At 37.3% G+C, this 25549-nt stretch overlaps 1 protein-coding gene across 1 annotated transcript in view; it reads left to right on the top strand.

Annotated features, from left to right (window-relative positions):
* The window catches only part of RELN (reelin), a 532619-nt gene that overhangs the window by 251184 nt on the left and 255886 nt on the right, over nt 1-25549 (top strand). Inside the window, exons 5-7 of the mRNA XM_081244879.1 lie at nt 5633-5665; nt 8337-8415; nt 24824-24920. Of these exons, the coding sequence (XP_081101005.1) occupies nt 5633-5665; nt 8337-8415; nt 24824-24920 (209 nt within the window). The remainder of the gene's footprint in view (nt 1-5632; nt 5666-8336; nt 8416-24823; nt 24921-25549) is intronic.

Below are 25549 nucleotides of genomic sequence, written 5' to 3'. Positions count from 1 at the left end.
GTTTCGGATCATCATTTTATCATTGTCATTTGTTTCTAGGTATTTTTTGATTTCCTCTTTGATTTCTTCAGTGATCTCTTGGTTATTTTGCAGCACACTGTTTAGCCTCCATGTATTTGTGATTTTTACTGTTTTTTCCCTGTAATTGGTATCTAATCTCATAGCGTTGTGGTCAGAAAAGATGCTTGATACGATTTCAGTTTTCTTAAATTTTCCAAGGTTTGATTTGTGACCCAAAATGTGATCTATTCTGGAGAATGTTCCATGTGCACTTGAGGAGAAAGTGTATTCTTCACTTTCAGGTGGAATGGCCTAAAAATATCAATTAAGTCTATCTGGTCTGTTGTGTCATTTAAAGCTTGTGTTTCCTTATTTATTTTCTGTCTGGATGATCTGAATATTGGTGTAAGTGGGGTGTTAATGTCCCCCACTATTATTGTGTTACTGTCGATTTCTCCTTTTATGGCTGTTAGCATTTGCTTTATGTATTGAGGTGCTTCTATGTTGGGTGCATAAATATTTACAATTGTTATGTTTTCTTCTTGGATCAGTCCCTTGATCATTATGTAGTGTCCTTCCTTATCTCTTGTAACAGTCTTTATTTTAAAGTCTATTTTATCTGATATTAGTATTGCCACTCCAGCTTTCTTATTATTTCCATTTGCATGGAATATCTTTTTCCATCCCCTCACCTTCAGTCTGTATGTGTCCCTAGGTCTGAAATGGGTCTCTTGTAGACAGCATATATAAGGGTCTTGTTTTTGTATCCATTCAGCTAGTCTGTGTCTTTCGGTTGGTGTATTTAATCCCTTTGCATTCAAGGTGATTTTCAATATGTATGTTCCTATTATCATTTTCTTAATTGATTTCGGTTTGTTTTTGTGGGTCTTTTTCTTCTCTTTTGTGTCCTGCTTAGAGAAGTTCCTTTAGCATTTGTTGTAAAGCTGTTTTGGTGGTGCTGAATTCTCATAGTTTTTGCTTGTCTGTATAGCTTTTGATTTCTCCATTGAATCTGAATGAGATCCTTGCTGGGTAGAATAATCTTGGTTGTAGGTTTTTCCCTTTCGTCACTTTAAATATGTCTTGCCACTCCCTTCTGGCTTGTAGAGTTTCTGCTGAGAAATCAGCTGTTAACCTTATGGGGATTAAGACAATGGTTTTTGAAGCTGGCTTTTTATCAGAATCAGCTGAGGAGGTTTTTAAAAATACAAATTCTGAGTTTCCATTCTCAGAGATTCTGATTCAGAGATCATTTCTAAATGGCCCCTCCCTGATGATTAGATTGGAGGTGGTTCAGTGAAAGATGCCATGTGCCAAAATTTCGGAAAGGGAGATATCAATTTGGGTAGACTCCCTAGATTAAAGTACACTAAAACATAACATTCTCTTTATTGCATCCAGGCCTTAGTCACCAGAGTCATTTAAAGTCAAGTAGGTAATTTAATTGATGCCTTTGCAGACATTTTGTTACACTTATCTGCCCATTGTACTGGCTAGAAAATATTTCTGATAATTGCCATAAATTTTTTTTAACTCATACCAATGAAGTCATAGAAGGTTGCCTTTTTTTTTTTTTTTTTGCGGTACGCAGGCCTCTGACTGTTGTGGCCTCTCCCGTTGCGGAGCACAGGTTCCAGACGTGCAGGCTCAGTGGCCATGGCTCACGGGCCCAGCCACTCCGCGGTATGTGGGATCTTCCCGGACCGGGGCACGAACCCGTGTCCCCTGCATTGGCAGACCGACTCTCAACCACTGTGCCACCAGGGAAGCCCTGCCATAAATTTTATACTTAATTTAACTAACTTATTTCCCAGTTTTTTTCAAGTTACATATTTTACAAATATCAGTATTATTTCCTGCCCATCTTAACAATTTATCCCATGAATACAGAGACCCCCTTTGGTAAGGTAGTTAATATTGGACATGGTAAAATACTATGATATCCTAAGAAACACAGCAAACAAAAAAACATCCCTTTAGTCCAAGTCCCTTGTTAGGTGCTACAAAATCTCATTTCTTGTCTTTGCAGTGAACCTTCTTGAAAAAGTAGTTTGTACAGTAGTTGAGAGAGTTGTCACTGAGGCCAAATTCCCTGGGTTCATCTACAGACCCTGCTTAACACTGTGCCTTGGTAACAGGATGTTCTCAGTAGATACCAGCTTTATTAGGATTATTTTGGCCTCTCCTTTAACCCTCTTCTCTCTTAAAACTCTCTCTTTTCTTTATATCCATAATGAAATGCTCCTTCTTGGTCTCCTTTGCTAGCTCCTGTTCTACCAGTCCCTGAAATGCACATTTACCTCTTCATTTCACTCTTTTTTTTTTTTTCCTATGCTCTCTCTGAGTGACATGCTGGTCTGCTTCCATGACTTCACCACCTCCTGCGTGATAATGCTTCCTTAATTGATGAACAGTACAGATCTCCCTCCTAGCTCTTGCTTGGAACTGTCCAGTAGAAGTATAATGTGAGCCACAGGTGTAATTTTAAATATTCTAGAAGCCACATTTAAAAAACGAAACCAAAAAAAAAGGTAAATTTAATAATGCAGTTTAATTCACACAGAATACATAAATACTAAGTATTTCAATGTAATATAATCAATATAAAATTGAGATATTTTACAGTTTTGTATTAATTATCTGAAATCTGGTCTGTATTTTACACTTAAAGCACATTTTTAAATGGAAGTATAGTTGATTTACAATGTTGTATTAGTTTCTGGTGTACAAGAGTGATTCAGTTCCATATATATATACATATATATATATATATGTATATATACATATATATATATATATATACATATATATATATATATATATATACATATATATATATATATATACACACACACACACACACGTATATATACACACACATATATATATACACACACATATATATACATACACACTCTTTTTCAGATTATTTTCCATTATAGGTTATTACAGGATACTGACTATAGTTCTCTGTGCTATACAGTAGGACCTTGTTTTATCCTCTACAGTAGGATCTATTTTATATATGGTATTGTTACAGCACATCTTAAGTATTGGAATACTTGGTCTGTATTAAGATCTTTTTATAAATACATAAATAAATAAATTTATTTATTTATTTGTGGTTGTGTTGGGTCTTAACTGCTGCGCGAGGGCTTTCTCTAGTTGCGGCGAGCAGGGGCTCTCTTGGTTGTGGTGTGTGGGCTTCTTATTGTGGTGGCTTCTCTTGTTGCAGAGCATGGCCTCTAGGCATGCGGGCTTCAGTAATTTTGGCAAGTGGGCTCTGTAGTTGTGGCTCACGGGCTCTAGAGCACAGGCTCAGTAGTTGTGGTGCACGGGCTTAGTTGCTCCACGGCATGTGGGATCTTCCCAGACCAGGGCTCGAACCCATGTACCCTGCATTGGCAGGCGGATTCTTAACCACTGCACCACCAGGGGAGCCCTGTATTAAGATTTTGTAAGTTTTACCTTTGAAAACTGGATTGACGTATCAAAGTATTCCATATCTACTTAAAGGTCTTCCAATAACTGAGTCGAATATAAAAAAATTATTTGTCCATCTTTTTTCAGAAGAGCTGATTTAACTTTAGTACAAAAACATGTCAGTTTGAAAACTATGTCTGTCCAAGTAAATTCATTTACTCTTGTGTCAGCCTAGTATTATTAACATGGGATTCACAGGGTTATTACATAAGTTGAAAAACAACTGCAAAATTATCATTATCAATGAGAAATTCTTCAAATATTTTTGGAGTTTTTTGCAGACAATTTAGAAAATTGTCAATTGCAATTAAAATCTGCATATTGATCATATTAGGAAAATATGTAAAATCATTATTTATTTGTGTGTTGGAGGTTTCAATTTCAACATGAATTCTCTTAAGTTTTCCAACTACCTTGCAAGTAAACTCTTGCTTTCCTTGAGGCTTCAAGTTCAGTTCACTCATACGTAGTGTGATATTAGTGAGGGAATGTGCATCACGTGCCTTGTTTTTGTCATTGGTTATTGGATAATTGGCAATTATTCATTTTGTTTCAAAAAAATCGTAGATTTAACAGTTCAGTGAATCTTTGTAAAACTCCTCATAACCAATAACCTTTAGCATAAAACACAAAATCATTAAATTCTTTTTCTGGTTTTGTTTGTTTGTTTGTTTTCTGTAAACTAGTAATGATTCAGAGCATTTGCATGTGTATTCTAACAACTGTATCTATGACACTTTCCACAGAATCTACTTCATACAACTGAGCACAAGTATTTTCAATATATATAATATGTTGGTATGCAGCAGTAAGACAAACATCAGTCTCTAGTTTTAAAATGCTCTTAACTCTGGATTTTTCATCTAACATAACTGAAGCACTGACCATCATGATAGAAACTAATTTTTTTAATATCCAGCTGAAGTTCTTCTTTAATGAATGTAAAAGATTTTAAAGTATCTGTCATGAGTTCTAATTTTTAGATAGTGAATTGGCAATATTTCTTCATAGATTTGGAAGTCCTTTGAGAAAAAAACATAACCAAAGTATTAATTGGCCAGTGTCCCTTATTTCCTAACTCTTATCAGAGTGCCCATTTGTAAAATGCATATTTGAACATGCACTCCTTTGCTGATAAAAGTTCAGGAGATCATCATGCTTCCATGGTAAAATCCAAATTCCTTAACATTCAATTCCATGATCTTGGCCTCCCAATCTTACCAACTTCACTTTTCCACCCCCTCCTCTTAAACTTCCTTCTAGTCATGCTGAAATTGTTGTGGTTCTTGTGAAAGGCCATTCTCTTTTACCTCTCAATGCCATTTCACTTTCACTCCAGAAAGAAGCACATCTCCCCTCCCTTACCCCCACCTATCTTCCTCCTGCTAGTCTTTCAAAACTCAGCAGCCTCTCCTACGGCTTCCCTGGTGGCGCAGTGGTTGAGAGTCCATCTGCTGATGCAGGGGACACGGGTTCGTGCCCCGGTCCGGGAGGATCCCACATGCCGTGGAGCGGCTGGGCCCGTGAGCCATGGCTGCTGAGCCTGCGCGTCCGGGTCCTGTGCTCCGCAACAGGAGAGGCCACAACAGTGAGAGGCCCGCGTACCGCAAAAAAAACACAAAAACTCAGCAGCCTCTCCTAACAACCCTCTTCTCCTGGGCAGCCTCAAATTAGTATCCCTCTCTTTTCCCCCTTTTCACCCCAGGACCTCTGAACACTCTCCTGTAGCACTTATTACACTATATTGTAGTTGTCTCCACCAGATGGTAAGCTCTTTGAGGGCAAGGATGGTGCTTTTTGTCTCTATACCTCACACCCACAGCAGCCCATGGCATGTAATGGGTGCTCACATCACATTTATATTGTGTGTTTCAAGGGATACCTGACTAAACTTGCATAATAAATAACTGCCCTGTATGTAAGGGGTTCTACTTTTCACTTTGACTTTTAAATATAATGAATAGTGAGTTGGCCCTCTTATTTTAGGGTGTTAGTTGGCATTTTCTTCTTACTCCTCTAAGAAGGTTCTATCTAGCCATTTAATTTGTTTAGTATGACTAAGTTTTGTAACTGTATTTGTGGTTGTTTATTAATGGATTTTGCTCTTGTTGCTAATCAATCATCTTTCCCTTTTTCTCTCTCGGTCCAGCTCCAACAGAGGCCAGTATGCACCCGCATCTAGGTAAGTGTTTGAGACCCCGATGTCACTGACCTTAGTACTAGATCTACTTGTTTCAGTCCTCTGCCATGTGAGCAGGTGATACAGAGGTGAGGAAACTCTCTGCCCTCTCTGATTCGCTGATCATTCACTGAAATCAGGCTCAGGTCCAGATTATGCTTGAACCCGGGACCTCACCTTATGAGGTGATCCAGCTGCCCAGCTGGGGCTAATGGGGGGACTTTTGAACCTGTTAGTACATTTATCCTTGGGATCCTGTTGAGTGTGATCTTTTTACACAGTGTTCTAATGCTGAAATTTCCCCACAGCCCCTACCCATCATAAACAGTAGAGCATGGAGGCAATGGGCAAGGAGCTATGAGTATGGAGGAGTTGAGATCCTTTCAGGTCTGAGATATCTGCTCAAAGTAGTATTGGGTTGTAAAAAGAGAAATAATTTGGCCATTTCTTCAAAAATTAAAATGAGGTTGTTTAAATAAATGCTTTTTTTAATGGCACCATGTAAAGTTTCCACCTCTCATTTTTCTCATGATCTTTTCATTCACATGTACTTAGTGGGCCACAGTTCTTGAGGCAGGGTTGTATAGTGGTTAATAGCACAGATTTGAAGCCAAACCAACTGGATTTATCTCACTTTCACCACTTGCTAGCAACGTGATATTGGGCAGGTTATTTAACCTCTCTGTGCCTCAGTTTCCCCATCTATAAAATGGAAGTCATAATAGTACCTACCTCCTATGGTTGTTATGAGGATTAAATGAATTCATATTTGTAAAGTATATAGTCAATGATATAATAATGTTTGTAAAGAAATAAATACATGAACAAATAACCATAGAGGCTTACCCATGCCTTTTTAAAAATACCTCTAGAAAGCAAATAATCTTTAAGAGTTAAATTTCTCATAGGTGACAGTGAAGACTTATTTTAAAAGCAGTTTCCTACACACACTATTTAATAAAAATGAAAAGAAGTCATCCTAGCTGGCTCCAGCTTTTTCAGATGTCTCTCACTGTGGGACTTACAGATGGGTCAGTATTTGTCTCTTGGGCTTTCTCTTTCAACCTATAAACCCAATTAATTTATTTTTCTCTTTGGAAAATCTGCCTTGAGAAGCCCTACTTTTATGTAATGCTACAGCTTGGGGCTCCTCTTCTTTGGCAGATGAACGCAAGCACTTAGAAGCATGCCTTCTAGCAGCCGAGGCAGGCTGGTGACCCGCAGTGGCCCAGCTGAGCCTCGACCAGGTTCGGTATTTGAGAGAGCGGTACCCTGTAGGCATTTCAGGCACCGCATCTAATTGCTCAGAGGAGTCATTAAATCACTCCCACGCACAGAAGACATCACAGTGTTCTCTCCAGTGTAAATCCATATCCTCCCTGTTGTCAGGCCTAAGGCTTCGAGTGTGAACAGCCATTTCTCTCAATACATGCTGATTCACTGGTTTCCCAGTCTTCGTTATGTGCTTACCTGCTGGCATACCCGGTATACAGAGGGCGAGGACGGCTGCAGGTAGCAAAGAGAATTTAGAAGTGTGCTTCCTGATATTTGGAGGTGATTTTAATTACCCAGTGATTTCAGTGAATTATATTCAAGTGAGCCCCCCAAAAAGGGTAAAATGTCACTTTTGAAAAAAATAAAAAATTTTGGTTGTTTTATTAATCAGATCATATGATTTTAATTTTCCCAAAAAGCATGTGTAAACTAGTCCAAACAAATTTATACAGACCCAGAGAATTTATATAAGCTGAAACAAATTTCCCAAGCAAACCATGGGAATCAGATGAGGAGGTTTTTGAGCACTAAATTCATTTTTTACAACTCGAGTAGAAATAATTATCATTCCTCATACAACCTTAAAAATGAGCCTACTTACATTGTAGTTGGTCATGAAATTGTTTTTACTTGTCCACCCTCTGTTCAGTGGAAATATCACATACTCTACAGTTTATGAAAACATTCTTTGCTTTTGGCATGACTCGAATTCTTCTGTAGCTTAAAGATAAGTATTTAATACAATCTCAAGTGTAATGATAATATATTTAAGACTATGGATGGTTCCCTGGCATTCTTCCTGACTTCTAACATGACTTTATTTGGGAGTTTTACTTATTCATGTAGATAATTTCTCCTGTGCAGCTCTAAGGGGGAAAAATGTTAACAATTTGAAACACATTAAATAAAAAATGAGTGAATATAGGGAATGAGAGAAAGCAAGCCAGGGCAAGAGGGATAGTAGGAAAGAGAAGAAGAAATGGGTTAGTAAATACCAGCAATGTTAGCTGACGATAAATAGTCACAATGTTCTGTTCCCTTCAATGCTCTAAAATGAGTTAGACACTGACCTTGTTCTGGGTGTGTCGAGCTATGAGGGGCAAGTCTTGAGTGACATCTCCTTGTAGGTTAGTGCCGACCTTGGTCTTCCCACCTCTGCAGCCTGGTGACACCTTGGTAGGGTTCTTTTTGGGGGCTCTGGTTTCCAGACTTCTAAACAACAGAGTTACTCTTTCACTTAGTAGTTTAGGGACAAAGCAAATATAATCATCTGCTCATTTAAAATCCAGTTTTAATTTAAAATACGGTTATTCCTCATAAATGCAGCATGTTGACTCTTTTGTGTAGCTAAATCTATTGTTTAGTATAATCCTTTTCTAAATTTTTGTTCTTCTTTTAGCTGAAATTCATAGCGACAGTATTATCCTACGAGATGACTTTGACTCCTATCACCAAAAGGAATTGAATCCAAACATATGGTAAGTTATACGAACATGCCTCACTTTGGTCTGTATAATGCAAAAAAATTTTTTTAAATGATTCTGACTGCTCCTTTGGGGTAGTTACATAAAACGAAATTGCTCTTTAGCTCTAAGGTATCAGTGAGAATTGCTCAACTAGGGAACTGGGCTTACTGTCACCTGCAGATTGTCTATTTCTTTTTTTATATTTTTTTTTCCAATTCAGCATGGTGATTTTATTTTATTTTATTTTTTTAACATCTTTATTGGAGTGTAATTGCTTTACAATGGTGTGTTAGTTTCTGCTTTATAACAAAGTGTATCAGCTATACATATACATATATCCCCATATCTCCTCCCTCTTGCGTCTCCCTCCCACCCTCCCTATCCCACCCCTCTAGGTGGTCACAAAGCACCTAGCTGAAGAATGTCTATTTCTTGACTTCTTTAAGAACTGAATCTAGGTGCCCCTCAAAGCCATGGGTGTGATCAGTATTGTTTTTCAGTTGTACAAGTTCTTTACATAGAAAACATTATGCTTTACTATGTCTAATAATTGCATTTTGCCAAACGAAAGAAGGGAAATGGTTTATCTGAAAATGACAGATGATTTGAGTCATACTTCCAAATAGCTTCTATGTTATTGGGTTACCTCATTTATACTCCAGTCTTTCCTTCCAAGACCGTTTAGAGGCAACTCCATGGGATTTTGGAGGGTAAAGAAATAATGAACCAAAATGCATTCATTAGAAACTTGTTGAACACATAAATGGATACACAAATTTGTTGGCAGTTTGTTGTATTTTTGCTGATTTTGAAGAAATGCGTCTATCCACCCAGACCTATAGTCTGCGTAATTTGAGAGAATATATGAATGTGGATTTTCTGTGGTGCTAAATGTTTTTGTGTACATGATTAAGAGTTCAAGATAAATTAGAAACTCTAATGTAATCAAGTTGCAACCAAAATCCAAGCAATACTCAAGACTAGAAAGAGAATAAAACCATTTCGTCCTCAAATGTCAGAGTATGATATTCATTTGCTTTTCCTTATTTTCATTGTTTAACAAATATCAAGCAGTAATTATTTTATTTATATAGTACATTAAAAAGGGATGTGGTTCCTTCTCTCAAATAGCTTATAATTCTGTAGAGGAGACACTAAAAACATATTTTTAAAAAGTTTATAATCCAGGATAGAAATCCTTAAGTGTAATAGAGGATTACAAATAGCATACTGCAGTTCTGAAAAAGGAGGGATGACTCTGGTGAGAGTTTCTTGGAGAAAGTGGTCCTTGACCTGACAGTTGAAGATGACATAAAGATTTAGAGAGTGTTGGTGCCTAAATATAGACAGAGAAACTTTTTATGTCTTTTCTAGAAAGAAATATAGATCTAGAGAATGTAAATACACAAAAAAATCAGACTAGACAGAGATATAAAGTCTTAAAATTGATATGCCATTTAAAGAAATAATTTATCAACAAAATTTCACTTCCCTCTGAACATATCCTAAATATAAATTTCCTAAAATAAATTGAAAATCTTTTTTAAGAAAAAGCCAAAAAAAAAAAGAACTTTCTAAGCACTAGTTTTACCCAAGAAAAATTCTCTAGTTCTCCTCACATTTGGCTTTTTTATATCCCACTAGTGTAAATGTTATCAGATGATTTGTTTCTTTCAAGGCAAGTTCATCTCTGTCAAGCTAATTCATTTTCTTCAGTGAGTTTTCTTGACAAATACAAAATGTGACTTTTATGTGGTCCAAATTCTGCTGTTTTTAAAATCAATAAAACATGATTGATTTTGCTTCACCCATTTTCATGACTGATCTGATAGATGCTTTCTTGACCGAAGTTATGGATTTTATGTCCCTTTTACTTAAGCTATGGTTTTTCCTAATGTTTAAAAAAACTTTTATTTACTTTAAAAAGCCACATACCTCTGTCTTCTATCAAATGTGCTTCAGAGTAATTTTACTTTATCCCTTATTGCCCACAATCTCCTTCATCTAGCCTCTTTAAGATTAAAAAAACAAAACAAAAAACAAACAAATAAAAACCATGAAGCTCTCATCATTTGAGAGATGGCTTTGTTGAACAAAGGTGGCAGGGGTTTTGAGATCAGGCTGGTCTGGTTTGACTCTTGAGCTAACCACTTGCCAGCTGGGTATCTGAGAAAAGCAAAAAGCTTGCTTTACCACTCTGAACTCCGTTTCCTTGTCAGTAAAAGTGAGCCAAATACTGTCGTAACAGCATTGTTTGTTTGTTTGTTTTTACATCTTTATTGGAGTATAATTGCTTTACAATGGTGTGTTAGTTTCTGCTTTATAACAAAGTGAATCAGTTATACATATACATATGTTCCCATATCTCTTCCCTCTTGCGTCTCCCTCCCTCCCACCCTCTCTATCCCACCCCTTTAGGTGGTCACAGAGCACAGAGCTGATCTCCCTGTGCTATGCGGCTGCTTCCCACTATCTATCTACCTTACGTTTGGTAGTGTATACATGTCCATGCCACTCTCTCACTTTGTCACAGCTTACCCTTCCCCCTCCCCATATCCTCAATTCTATTCTCTAGTAGGTCTGTGTCTTTATTCCTGTCTTACCCCTAGATTCTTCATGACATTTTTTTCTTAAATTCCATATATATGTGTTAGCATACGGTATTTGTCTTTCTCTTTCTGACTTACTTCACTCTGTATGACAGACTCTAGGTCTATCCACCTCATTACAAATAGCTCAATTTCGTTTCTTTTTATGGCTGAGTAATATTCCATTGTATATATGTGCCACATCTTCTTTATCCATTCATCTGATGATGGACACTTCGGTTGTTTCCATCTCTGGGCTATTGTAAATAGAGCTGCAATGAACATTTTGGTACATGACTCTTTTTAAATTATGGTTTTCTCAGGGTATATGCCCAGTAGTGGGATTGCTGGGTAGTTCTATTTGTACTTTTTTAAGGAACCTCCATACTGTTCTCCATAGTGGCTGTACCAATTCACATTCCCACCAGCAGTGCAAGAGTGTTCCCTTTTCTCCACACCCTCTTCCAGCATTTATTGTTTCTAGAGTTTTTGAGGATGGCCATTCTGACTGGTGTGAGATGATATCTCATTGTAGTTTTGATTTGCATTTCTCTAATGATTAATGATGTTGAGCATTCTTTCATGTGTTTGTTGACAGGCTGTATATCTTCCTTGGAGAAATGTCTATTTAGGTCTTCTGCCCATTTTTGGATTGGCTTGTTTGTTTTTTTTGTTATTGAGCTGCATGAGCTGCTTATAAATTTTGGAGATTAATCCTTTGTCAGTTGCTTCATTTTCTAAATGTAAGGCCAGAAACTATCAAACTCTTAGAGGAAAACATAGGCAGAACACTCTATGACATAAATCACAGCAATATCCTTTTTGACCCACCTCCTAGAGAAATGGAAATAAAAACAAAAATAAACAAATGGGACCTAATGAAACAGCATTGTTTTTAAGTCTGATGAGCCTGAAAAGGTCTGGCACCTCGCCTGGTGTATTGACGCTGCTCAGTACAAATCAGTTCCCTCCCCGCCTCTCTTTCTCTCTCTCTCTCCTTCCCTGCCTTTCTGTCTTCTTCCCTCCCTCTCTCCCTCCCTTTTTCCCTTTCTTTCTTCCTCCTGTGGAATATCTGCACATTGGTCTACATGCCTCCCCTAAGCCCAGATATGACCCCAAATCATTATTATTAAAATACTCTTCAGCCAATTTATGTAAATGAGTCCCCAAGTCTTCCCTCATTGTATTTGGATGAAAAACAGACTTCAAATTAAATATATCTGTATTATATAATATATGGAATATATATTAATGACAGTATAGCAGAGTCAGAGAGAAGGGGAAAATGAAGGTATTAGATGCTTAAGCCCCCTTAAAATAGACATAAGCTCCCTAAAGTTAGAAACAAATACAATCAAATATTCCAGTGAAATTTTTCCAATAAAGTAACAAAGTCCTATGTTGTTTTGGAATCTCAGAGGCAGTTTTCACTCTGCTGACATCTCTGCTCTCTTGGTATACATATTGACATGTGAATTTTGTCCCTTATGATATTGTCTTTGATTTTTTTACCCCATGGAATTAGAAACCACTGGGCAGCTTTGTGGCAACTGAAAAGGAGAATCCTTGCTGACAACTTATAACTCTTTGCCACAACCACTCACCACCAGATAGAAAGAAGCATGAGGCCTGGTGTGCTGCTTTTGGACAAATTCCCGAGACTCAATAATCACTCAATAATTTGCTACAAGAGAAAAACATGCTTTTATGAGCATATTTCTTCCATGGAATTTGAAAAGCATCATATGCATTATTTAACTTGTAATTTTTAAGGACAAGCAAAGGGAGAAATTATGAAACTAAAGTCCCGTCTGTGCAGTGATGGGGAGAGAGATCAGTTTAAAAGTTAATCACGCACAGCGTATTTGCTTCCATTGACTTCATCTAATGAAATCAACTTTTTTTCCACTTCATTTCATGTAACTTTTGATATGCAAATTTCTTATCTTCTGTACAAATGACTGTACACAAAAAACAAGGAACATAAAACAATATTATTATTATTATGAATGAACGTAACAACCAAGTTATTATTCCAAGTTTATGACGGCAGTTGGAATAGAGCCAAGAAACTTTTTTACACCAACTCAATATTGAATGTACTGTCTCTCTGCTTAGTTTAAATATTAGATTTGATTTAAAAATTAAATATACTTGGTGAAAATTTCAATAGTATTAAAAAATAATAAAAATAAACCTTCCTACACTAGATCTATATTCCCTCCCTCTAGAGGCATGAATTGTTACCAGTTTCTGCCAGTCCTTCCAGAAATTGTTTAGGCTTACACAGGTGTCACAGTTATGAATTCTGTCTACAAACTTGGGTATCAGAGAAATAAAACTTTATTTTTTTTATAATCCAACTTAATTTCTTTTCACTCTCCCCCTTTTACCAGTGGTGAAAACTTTAATTTCAGTCAACTTTGGCTTGCCCTCTCCCATTTTTTTGGTGTTGTAGCTAAGTTTCAGAAAACTTATTAGTTCAAAAGCAAGGGGTAGGGTGGGGATGCACCTCTGGTCCCCCAGTCCTCTGTTCCTGCAGGTGCTCACTGAGTCTTCCCTATCTCATCCAGTTTTTGGTGACTGGTCCACACAGGTAGCCTTCACACCTGTCCTAACCACTCCTTCATGGCAATTGCTCTGTTTTGAGCCCTGCTTGAGGGCATGAAAACTTCTGCTGCTCCTGGGCCTGGACTGTGGATGTCTTTGTGATGCTCTGATGTGCTCTCATGCCGCTATGGTCCTTTTGCCTCCCTGAGATGTAGAGTATAGGATCCTTCTGCTCTTTGACCCCAGATCTCTTTGGGGCTCTGCCAGAGAAGTGACCTTTTATCTCCCATTCTCTAAGCCACTTCTGATTGCTTTGTATGAATGAAAGATGAGAAATAAAGTTACAAATGAAGACAACAGCAAAACCCCTTCATGGGAATATAGTGGCACCTTAGGCTTGATGAGAGTGAGGCTTCTCCACTTTAACTTTGCCCTGATGCTGGGCTGCATGCAGGTAGACCTCTGAACCACAATAGTAACTTCTTCTGTTCAAATGTACCATTGAACCCAAGGGGGTGAGAGAGAGAGTGGATGGAGCAACACCGACTTATCAGCACTACTGACAATTCTCCATTATCAAGTGTGCTCAGTGTGATTACACTCCTGAAGATGGAGGGGGATCAGTAGGGTCTTGTTCCTATAGAGACAGCCCCACAACCAAAAAGAAAAAAAGGTAGGAAGAAAAACCTCATATAACTAAATTTAGAAGGAAAGTAAGAACCTACAAATGTGCTCTATCTCAACATTTCACTTAAGCATCTACTACTTGTGTCTCAGCTACATTTTTATAGTTTTTAAAAAATCTTTATTGAATTTGTTATAATATTGCCTTTGTTTTTTTCATGTTTTGGTTTTTTGGCCCCAAAGCATGTGGGATCTTAGCTCCCCAACCAGGGATTGAACCTGCACCCCTTGCATTGGAAGGCGAAATCCCAACCACTGGACTGTCAGGGAAGTCCCCATAGTTTCTTTTTATGTATTAACTATTTTAGTATGATATAAACACTGCCAGTATTCCATATGAATGGAGAGAAATCTTGATTTTTTTATTAAAAAGAAATACACCTCTTAGCCCAAAACTGGGAACATCCCAGGTACCCATAAACAGGAGAATGGATAAACAATGATACATCCATTCAGTAGCCTACTACTCAGCAATGAAAAGGAATGAATTATTGATAGTTGAAACAACATGATTGGATTTTTAAAATATTATGTTGAATGGAAAAGGGCAGACCCAAAATAGTTCTTACTGTATGATTTTACTTATATGAAATCTATAATAGACAAAATTATCTAAAGTGCTAGAAATTAGGTTAGTGATTATTTCAGGGATGGGGAATTGACTGGGAAGGGGCATGAGGAACTTTCTGGGGTGATTAATACATTATATATAATCTTGAGGGAGCATGGGTTACATAGATGTATACCTTTGTCAAAACTTGAGATCCATATATTACACTGTGTACAAATTTACCTCAATAAAAGATTGCAGGGCCTTCCCTGGTGGTGCAGTGGTTAAGAATCCGCCTGCCAATGCAGGGGACACGGATTTGAACCCTGGTCCGGGAAGATCCCACATGCCTCGGAGCAACTAAGCCCATGTGCCACAACTACAAAGCCTTGCTCTAGAGCCCGAGAGCTACAACCACTGAGCCCATGCACCACAACTGCTGAAGCCCGTGCTTACAGCCCATACTCTGCAACAAGAGAAGCCACCGCAATGAAGAGTAGCCCCCTCTTGCCCCACAAGAAAGCCCACACGCAGCAACCAAGACCCAACACAGCCAAAAAAATAAAATAAACTAATTTTAAAAAATTTCAACAGTAATAAAAAAAACAGTGAGAAAACTTAAGAAATAGGAGACATTTCTGATTCATAACTTGGGTTAAGAAGAGTTCAAAGAGAGGGAGAGAGAGAGTTAAAGGAACTAAAAAAAGTGAATGAATTTTTAAAAACATTTTAAGTTTTCTTAAGAGGTGTCTTTACTCTCTAAGCACTTACAAAATCTAGAAGGAATCTTTGTTTTGCTTAACAGATTATCCCTTTAATGCTTGTTTTCTGAAGATCACAGAAGGCATCCAGAGCTATAATATCACTAGGCTCTGATGTTCTAGTGGGAAATGTTGGGACTGTTAGAAAACATGATGACAAATAGCAACTAGAAGACAACAGATGTTTCCCCTCCAGCACAATAATAATAGCAGAGATGTCCTATTCAGCAGAGATCAGGGAAGAACAAGAGTCACTCGTCAGAAGAAGCATCTTAGATGAATAAGTTGTGATGCTGACAGGGATATGAGACATCAAGAAGAAAGACACAAATGAAGTTGTCTCAGATCCTATGGCAAATGAAGACGTCTGTCAATTGGCTTATCATACAGAAAGCCCCACAATTTACTGCTAAGGAAGCTAAAGCTGTGACTGGCATTGCATAGGGTTGCTTGAATCAAGAAAAGACTAGGACATCTCCATTTTTATATGTAAAAGATCATACTACAGGACTAGAGAAGTTGAGATCACAGACTCTGCTGCATGTAATATTTTCTTGAAAATACAAATTTATTGGAGAAATTATTCAGAAGTGGAGCAAAAAGTTTGGTGACTTGGCTTATTAAAGTTTATTTGCTTTGAGAAAAATAATTATCTGAACAAAGACTCTAAAAAGACTGAAATTTTAGTTTGGGGGTGAGTTATTCTGGCTGGAGCTTTATTTATTCAGTGATTAGTAGATTAGCCCATAAAAGAGAAGAAGTCAAGTGAAGAGTAAAACTCCTTCAAAGTTCCTTAGTATCTTGGAGCCCCCATCGAGAACTACAGCAGAGGGGACTCCATTTAGTAGCCAAGTATGAGAACCACAATGTAAATGGAGTTTCCAAGTAATCAGAACAAAGTATTAATAAGTCTGATGAACAATGTCACTGGGAAAAAACTGGATAAAAGTGCATCCACTTTGCTCAATGTCCACCAGGCCAATGGGCAGTAAGACTTGGAAGACAGTGTTGAGTGCAGGGGAGCACGAACCATGGGCATCAAAGGCTCCACATCACTGCTGAAGGATGTCCAAGGGATTTTCTTGTAATGATGATCACTTGGAAGACATATCACCTAATAGGCTTACCCATGTAACATGGAACATACACCTTACACGTTTTCAAGACCAGGTGGCTATGGGAGATCTTGAGTAGGTGAGAAAAGTCTGGCAAACTAAATATTTCATCGGATGACACACCTTTGCCAGAACTTCTAATCTATCACTGTATTTGGGGTTGTGGAATTATAATTTGATTTTTAGGGTTTAATGGTCCAATATTTGGATCTTACGTTCATCTTTTCCTACTTTTTGTCTCATCTTTTCCCTCTTGACTTCACCTTTTTCTACTGTCTCTCACTCTCTCCTCTCTTTTGTTAATAACTTTTTTCTCTTATTATTAAACTCTCCTCTAACCTTTGTCTCTTGCTTCCTCCCTCTCCTTCCTCTTACCATGATGTAATTGCTCTGGGGAAAACTTCATCTACAATAGAAAGGTTAACCAGGAGGTGTCCTACTCATAAAATAAGGTGTGAATCTGGAGGCTTATTATTTCCTTCTTTAATCTCTGTTTTATATGACAGAAATAAGAACTCACTCAATGGAATTAAATGTCAAGTACATTTGAAACAAATGAGAAAATATTTCCTCAAGCAGTATGTAGTGGAATTCAGCATAGTAGGAGGTCAGAATATTGCATGCAGTAGTAGGGTATAGAAGGGTTATTTTTAATCCAAATAATATTTGCCATTATACCTGTTAGCAAAGGATAGATCAAAATTTTAAACTCCCTGGTGAAATAAGAAGAGTTCTCTTACCTTCCTCAGTGAGAAGTAATGAGAAAGAATGAGCTATAAATGGAGTTCGTCATTTTCACATTTAGAGTGTTAGCTCCTTAGAAAAAAGACATGACATCGTTGAAAGTGATATTATTCTCAGTCTTATAGAGTGAACTTTCCTTGCTGTTTTTCTAAAAATATTCCACATTTACAAAGAGAAGAGGATTTTACAAGGGTTTTTTTTTTAAGCTTGATCTTTCACAATAGTCATGCCTTTTTACTATAAAACATTGTCTCTTTGCTAAAAAATATGGTCAAAAGTTGAGTGTTCTGCTTGTTGAGGTTTTTTTTTTTTAATTTTTATTGGAGTATAGTTGATTCCTTGTTGAGGTTTGAGTGGAAATTACAAGGAGCTCCGTCATCTCCAGAAGTCAGCTGACTGCCCAGCTCCCACAGGGCTGGCAGGGTCCTATTTACTTTGGTGGATTCACCAGTCCCTGATCTGGCCTTGTCATGCAAGCCCACACATCAGATGGTGTCAGCACATGCCTTGTGAGCTGTAACTGGAGGAAGAGACTTGTTATCTTTGGGTCAGGAAATTATAAGAGATTTCTCTTTTCTCTTTTCATTTTTAATGTACTTTTTATAATCAGATCAAATATTAAAATTATTTTAATATCTCTGTTCAGAAATGCTGGTGAATAGACAGTTCCGACTCATAGAATACCAGGCACTGAATCCTTCAGAGGCAATAAATTATGGATAGATAATACGATGTCCTCGGTCTTGGGGACAAACGGCATGTATCTCAAATGAGAATTTGATGATAACTGATTGTCACTGAGTTTCCAGGTTATTAACTTGTTTCAGCAGAGTGACTGACTAAAGGCTGAGTGATTTCACTCTGATCTAAAAAGAAGAATGAGCTGCGTAATGAGACTGCTCTTGAGAAGATAATATTTTAGTTATTTAGTTATTGTTATCAGGATGATGTCACCACCAACCATTCATAAATCTATGGTTGTGCGAAGGAGCCCAATTTTCTCATTAATCCTCCTCCGCTTTCCTGTGTCCGGAAAGTCCTGTGTGAGTCACTGCAGGACATGGGGACTGCAGGGCACTCCAGGGACATTTCACTCCAGCTTCCTCTGTGCCTCCTGAACAGGGGCTTTGGCGTGGTTTCCAGCCTATTAATTTTAAAGTCATGATTAAAAACAGAATTATACCTTCAGAAGTGTGCTCTCTACAGCACAAATGCACATTGCATATAATTCCTAAACAGAAACAGCCACCTAATTGATAAAAAACAAAGACAAAGAATTGACACCAAAATAACAAGTTTCAAACTGCCAAGGAGCTTGTTAGAGTGAAAAACAAATCTTGGTTCAAAACATTTCTTTTTCTTTTATGTTTCCAGTTGGACCCTAGACGTGCTGGTCAACAAGTACCTGCCTTCATCCTTACTGATTCCTTTATGTTTTTGTTAGTGAAAAAACGGTACTGTAATAGTGTGTATATAAAATAGGGATGAATTATGTAAGGATGTACATAACCAAAGGAATATTGAATTTGATTATGTACTTCAGTCCAGTGAATTCATTCTGAACATTTTCTGTGAAGTCCATTGACATTTCTCTTATTTTTGTACATTTTCATTAGCAAAGCAAAATCCCTTATCCTATAAATGAAAAAAAGAACTTTTAGGAAAAGACATTATAGCTCTTCCAGATAAACTCTGACAGTAAAAATGATGACAAACGTTTTTGAAATGCTCATGAGTTTTGTAGAATTCTCTTCTTGGCTGCATTAGAGTGGAGTAGGAAGAATATTAGACAAGGAGTCAGGGAATCTAGCCTCTAGTCCTGTTCTGTCATTTGTAAAATGAGGGGGTGATGAGACTCGGTGATACTTCAGATGCCCTCTAACTCGAACGACCAATGATCTGTGAACTGTAGTAATAGGTGAGATTCATGTGGTACCTAAGCGTGTGATAAATAGGTTCAGAGAGGGCTCAATATATTCAGGCTTTGCCTGGTCTTCGGGGATAGCAAGCATTTCCCTTAAATTGTCTTTTAATCATACTGTTCATGGCAGATTATATTTTGAGCTGGGCGATTCGTATGATGTGCTGTGGCATTAGTCAGATTCTTATGTTCTATTTTTCATATTGAGAAAAAGAAAAAGAGGGGGCAAGTTTTCTTAGATTAGAGAAATATTCGGTATTACTTTTACTCTTAAGCAGAGAAGCAATTCATTTCTAATCCTTAGCCCGGGAGGTCACATTCCTTTTTAAATTGAAAAATAAAAGTCTATTTAACTGGGATTATTTAAAACTTCTTCTTCCCACCAATCTCTGAAGAATATGTTACCTAACTTTACAGAGCCCATCATTTTCTTGAGAAAATTCGGTTGGGAGACCACAGTTTAAATGTTAGAAATAAATAGCACTTTTTTTTTTGCTCCGAGCCTAAAGAAAATTGGACTGCTCATTATCCAGCAAATTGAACCCTTATTCTTAGGAACAACTCATAAGGGAAGAGTAGAATTTTGGACTACTAGTATTATTCACAGGGAGCACCCATTGGGGTTAGGTACCAACCCCACCCAACCAAGTTAACTTGTTAGACACAGGGGCTTTCTGAGAAAGACAGGAGGGAAGAACTCAGACACTCAGAGCACATAAGCATTGCTTTAGATTCTGGGATGAGCCAAGAATTCCTGTTCTTGAAATTTGGATGCTTATTTACATCTGTAGGTTTTTAAAACTTACCTTGTTTTTCTGAAATGGATCACTGTTTCCTTCTGGGAAGCCATGACTCCTAGTTGCCCTTTGTACTAGTTGGCCTCCATCAGAGTCATTGTGTTCATCATGAACTTGTGATTTTTCTTTTCCTTTATGACGATGGCACTCATGTAAGTGGTTGTACAATGCTTAACTTTAATGGTAGAAAAAATATTAGGAAGGTCATGTTATAGACTCACTGTTAGAAAAGTCACCTTGATGGGCAGCACAGAAATATTAGGATTGTTAGGAACATGAACAGAAATGAACCCACTGCCAATAATCATGGAAAAGTATGCAGGGCTAGCCTCAGATGGATACACACTGAAGGGTCACGATGATGGTTGGAGCTTTCCAGAAACCAGACTAAGTATATAGTTGTTCCCCAGGGATCCATTCTTGGACCTCTACTTTCCTCACTTAGTATATCCTCCCCTCTCCCTCTGGCCCCCAATAATATGCACTCCTATGATTTCAACTATATCTTAAATTGTCCTGTCAGTGCTAATCTCCTTTCCCTGAAGTTCAAGTACATATAATCATTGTCAGCTGGTCATCTCCAGTTGTCAGCATAACCAGAAAAGCAGTCAGTTTCCAAGCCCTGTAATTCCCTAGAGTTGAGCTGTCCAGTATGGTAGCCACTAGTCACATGCAGCTATTAATCACCTGAACTGTGGTTAGTCTGAATTGAGAGGTGCTGTAAGTGTAAATACACCCCAAAATTTGAAGACTTTTTATGAAAAAAGAATGTAAACTATATCATTAATAATTTTGTATAATTATATGTTAAAATATAATTTGAGTATACTGGGTTAAATAAAACATATTATTAAACTTAATTTTACCTTTCTTTTTTTATTTTTAATGTAGCCATTAGAAAGTTGAAAATTACATATGTGGATCGTATTATGTTTCTATTAAAAAGTGGCACTCTTTTCTTCATCTCCACCTTATTTCAAGGCACTGTTGTGTCCTACCTGTGTTATATCAACAGTCCAGTCTTTTCTACCGCTAATCCATTATTTGTTAGAGTAATTTTCCTAAAAGTTGGATTGTATCATGACTTTGGAAACAGAATAGTGGGAGTTTGAATCCCAGTTCTATTGGAAACAGAATAGTAGGAGTTTGAATCCCAGTTCTATAATTTTCAATCTGTGTAACCTTGGACAATCATTTAATGACTCTAAATCTCAGTTTTAGCATCCTCTAAATGTGGACAAAAATAAAGGCGGGGTATAGGAATTAATTGAGGCATTGTTTGTAGAGTTCCTAGTGCAGTATCTATCACTTGGTAAATGGCGCATGAGACCTTCCATGAACTGGCTGCCACTTTCCAGCCCCATCCTTTGCCACCCTCTTCATGTACCAGTGTGGTTCCAGGCACACTAACACACTGAAGTAGCAGTTTTACTTGTATCATAATCTCTGCATTCCTTGTGCCCTATGACACCATCACCTTTCTTCTTTGATTAACTCCTATTTCTCATTCAGGACCAGTTCTGGGACCACCTCCTTTGGGAGCTCTCCCTTACTTCCTTAGTCTAAGTTAGGTACCATCACAGCCAGCGCGAACTCCTATTTTAAGGAGTGAGGAGCGATGGAAAACGTGATGGCTGTTGGAATTAGCAAGTCCTGGGTCCAGACTGCCAGTCTGTCAACTTCACAGCTGTAGGATTCGAGCAAATGCTTAACTTCTTTGAAGCTCAGTTTTCTTATTAGTAAAACGAGGACACTAATGACTATCTTATAGAGAAGTTGAGAGATTCAAATAGGCTTTAGAATATCTGGCACATCATAGGATGCAGTAAATAGCTATCATTGCATTGGCACCCTGTATTTTAATTGTGTGCTTGTTTCCCTGCCATTCCTTCTGGAGTGTAAACTCCTGGAAGAAAATAATACTGTTCTTTGTTTTGGTCTTTGTACCACTAAAGCTCATCATAATGCCTGTAGGTTCTCAACATATGCTTGTTAATTGTAAGAATGAATGAATGAATGATAAATGAATAAATAACACCATTGGCATCTAAGAGTGGGTTGGATTTGACCACCCAGAGGGATGTGCTTTCAAAATAAATTACAGGGCTTCCCTGGTGGCGCAGTGGTTGAGAGTCCGCCTGCCGATGCAGGGGACGTGGGTTCGTGCCCGGGTCCAGGAAGATCCCACCTGCCACGGAGCGGCTGGGCCCGTGAGCCATGGCCGCTGAGCCTGCGCGTGCAGAGCCTGTGCTCCGCAACGGGAGAGGCCACAACAGTGAGAGGCCCGCATACCGCAAAAAAAAAAAAAAAAAAAACTGTAGGTGATGGAGACTTGTAATACATGTATTTATACAGATACAGTTTTTCTGATATACAGTTGATTTGGGGAGTGCTGATCAATATTTATAGATAGAATGATTGCTATGAGAATTCAAATATCAGACCTCGGACTTCACATCAACAATGATGCTTTTAGTTTAGAATCACTGGAGGAAAATGGCAGATAGTCATTGTGAGGGTTGAACAATCTTTTAATTTCTCTCTATCAAAGCTTATATTTCTTTTGAGCCATTTCACAATGCCTTGGAGGCCAAATAATCCTCATCTATCAATAAGTAAGAAGCACACTATAATTTCAGTGCTACTTCTCTGTACTTTTATCATAATCACACTCCTTGGGAAAAATTAATGTATAGTTTTTTGTTTTTGTTTTTTTGTGGGTTTTTTTGCGGTATGTGGGCCTCTCATTGTTGTGGCCTCTCCCGTTGCGAAGCACAGGCTCCGGACGCGCAGGCTCAGCAGCCATGGCTCACGGGCCCAGCCGCTCCGCGGCATGTGGGATCTTCCCAGACCGGGGCACGAACCCGTGTCCCCTGCATTGGCAGGCAGACTCTCAACCACTGCGCCACCAGGGAAGCCCTAATGTATAGTTTTAAGAACAGAAAAATAGTAGTAAGAAGTTCATGTAGTAGGTTCCCTGTGGGGGAAAAAACTAATATACCTGTTCTGGATGACAATGGTAGAAATCCATAATAATAATAATAGCTAACACTTATGCTAATGATTACATCATGCTTGCTCTATTTGAAGTATGCCAGGCTCTATTTGAAGTGCTTTAGATCTCAGGCCCTAATAATAGTTCTGTTTATGAAGTTGCCTTATATTTATTCACTCATTCAACAAATATTTATGGAATACAACATGCCAGGCATAAAATGGTGAACAAGAGACACATTTGTTGCCTTTATGAAGCTACTACTATGCCTCTTCTAATGTCAAGGACATTTTATTAGAATCTTGCTTCACAGTAATCAAGAGAAGATTTAAATCTCCTACTAAGATTTGAGATACTACCTTTTAAAATTCCATATCAGAAGTTGTTCTCTGTTTATGCTTTAAAAAGCAAAGCTTCTTGACATTGTTGATCTCCTTTGTATAGGAACACAGCTCAAAAGATTAGAATAATTTATTCCATGCAATACATATATAGGAAATACTTCTATTTTTTTGCCACGTTTTTACTTACTTATTGTGCTTCTGCCTCTTGGCTTTATGGGCTACCTGGTATCTTTTCACACTTTTGTCTTCTTCCTATTTGAATAGGGCTTCCTGCTCCCTTTTTTCTCTGAGATTAGCAAACAGCTGAAAGGGCCTGATACAATGATCTTCAAAAACAAAGGGCATGGTGCCCTTTGCATAATGTTTGGCACCTAGAATGTGAAAGTCTTTGAAAATGTCCTTTCTGCATGAAATACAGCTCTCATGTGCTTTGAGGTTCAGACTGAGGAAACATAATTCTTTCTTTGTACATGTAATGATTCTAGGTTGAAGTATCATGATGCAAATCATTGTCAATGTCATTGTAAATATGCAAAGTCAAATCCAAAATATTCATATTGTCAATTTATAATGAAGACATGGATATATTTATTTTTGAGATTCTGTTCTGAGGTTTTATTAGCCACTTCACTTTATAGTAATAAAGCAACTAATTAAATTATTTACAAGGTTAACATTAACTCAGTCTCCAAAATTTGCTTGAATTAGAATTTGTGTTTATTTCATATTACTATGTGGATTAAGTACAATCTGATTCCATTATTTTTTACATAGTATATTTCGTAGACATGCAAATCTATTTGAGGACAGTTACTTTAAACATTGACATTAATCATAACTCAAAAGAAAAAGGTTTAAAATTTGTAAAACACCTTTTGATTTCAGAGATATATGGTTTTAGTTCATTATATAAGTGTATATTACTTTGCTTATCTTTCATATTAGCAAAATACTTGTATTGGGCATAGTATATTATGTAATGATTGATAATAATACCAATGGCCATTAAGTTCCTACTGTGAGATTGATTCTGTACTCTGTTTTATATACACTCTCTCATTTAATCCTCATGATAACTATGTGATATTTAGATCAATATTATTTTCCTCATTTTACAGATGAGAAAACTGAAACTTTGGGAGGTTAAGTAACTTGCCCACCATTGCGAGTAACTGAAAGAATTGGGATTGAAGTTCAAATCTTTCTGTTTTTATGTTTCTTTAACATGTCACAATACAAAATACCATTATTTTCCTCGAAATGTTGATTTCAACTGAATAACAACAACTATTACATCTTTCTTTACCTGAGTGATAAACCACATTGTGCTACTTAGTTCACAGCCTGAGGTTGTGTTCTGTGTTCCCACAGGGTTGAATGTAACAACTGTGAGACTGGAGAACAGTGTGGTGCAATTATGCATGGCAATGCTGTCACCTTCTGTGAGCCATATGGTCCAAGAGAATTGGTAAGTATGTGCTATTTATGTACATTATTCCAAATACATTGTCTTTACTGAACTTTTTGCCAACAAAAGGTTTTCCTATGCAATTCCAGTTCAGGTGAAAATTTGCAGTATTATTTATGAGTCCTATTGCAAATATCTCAAAATTAGGAGCAGTGACTTTATAATTTATTTTCAAATGTAAAAAATAAAGAATGCAGTAATAAAATTGGCAGCATCAATGGATCTCATTAAACATGGTGCATCTTTGTGATTATATGCCTTTTTAAAAATACGGGTATGACAGGCATGACATATGATATACATGACACATATATATATATATATATATCATATCTAAATAATTTGTGACTTTATAAGTTCTTGTATAAAGCTTTACTTTTACACTTCTTATTTTCTCCTTGCAAACCAAAAATATTAGATGAGCAATTTTATCACATTATTTTTAAACTTTGTTTCCTAACCACCTAGGAACTTTAATGAATTTTTTTTAAATGAAAGAGCACACTGAATAAACCAGTTTTTAAAAAATTTTGGTTTATGCCAAATTGTTCAGTAGTAGGTTACTTTAATTTAGATGATTAGATTTTGCTTGCCAAAGGTAAGTCCTTGGATCATATGTAAAATGAAAC

Source organism: Mesoplodon bidens, assembly GCF_964165515.1.
Source record: "Mesoplodon bidens genome assembly, chromosome: 9".
NCBI lineage: Eukaryota > Metazoa > Chordata > Mammalia > Artiodactyla > Ziphiidae > Mesoplodon > Mesoplodon bidens.
Note: the sequence above shows the minus strand (reverse complement) of the source record. Positions and strands in the feature narration are given on the sequence as shown.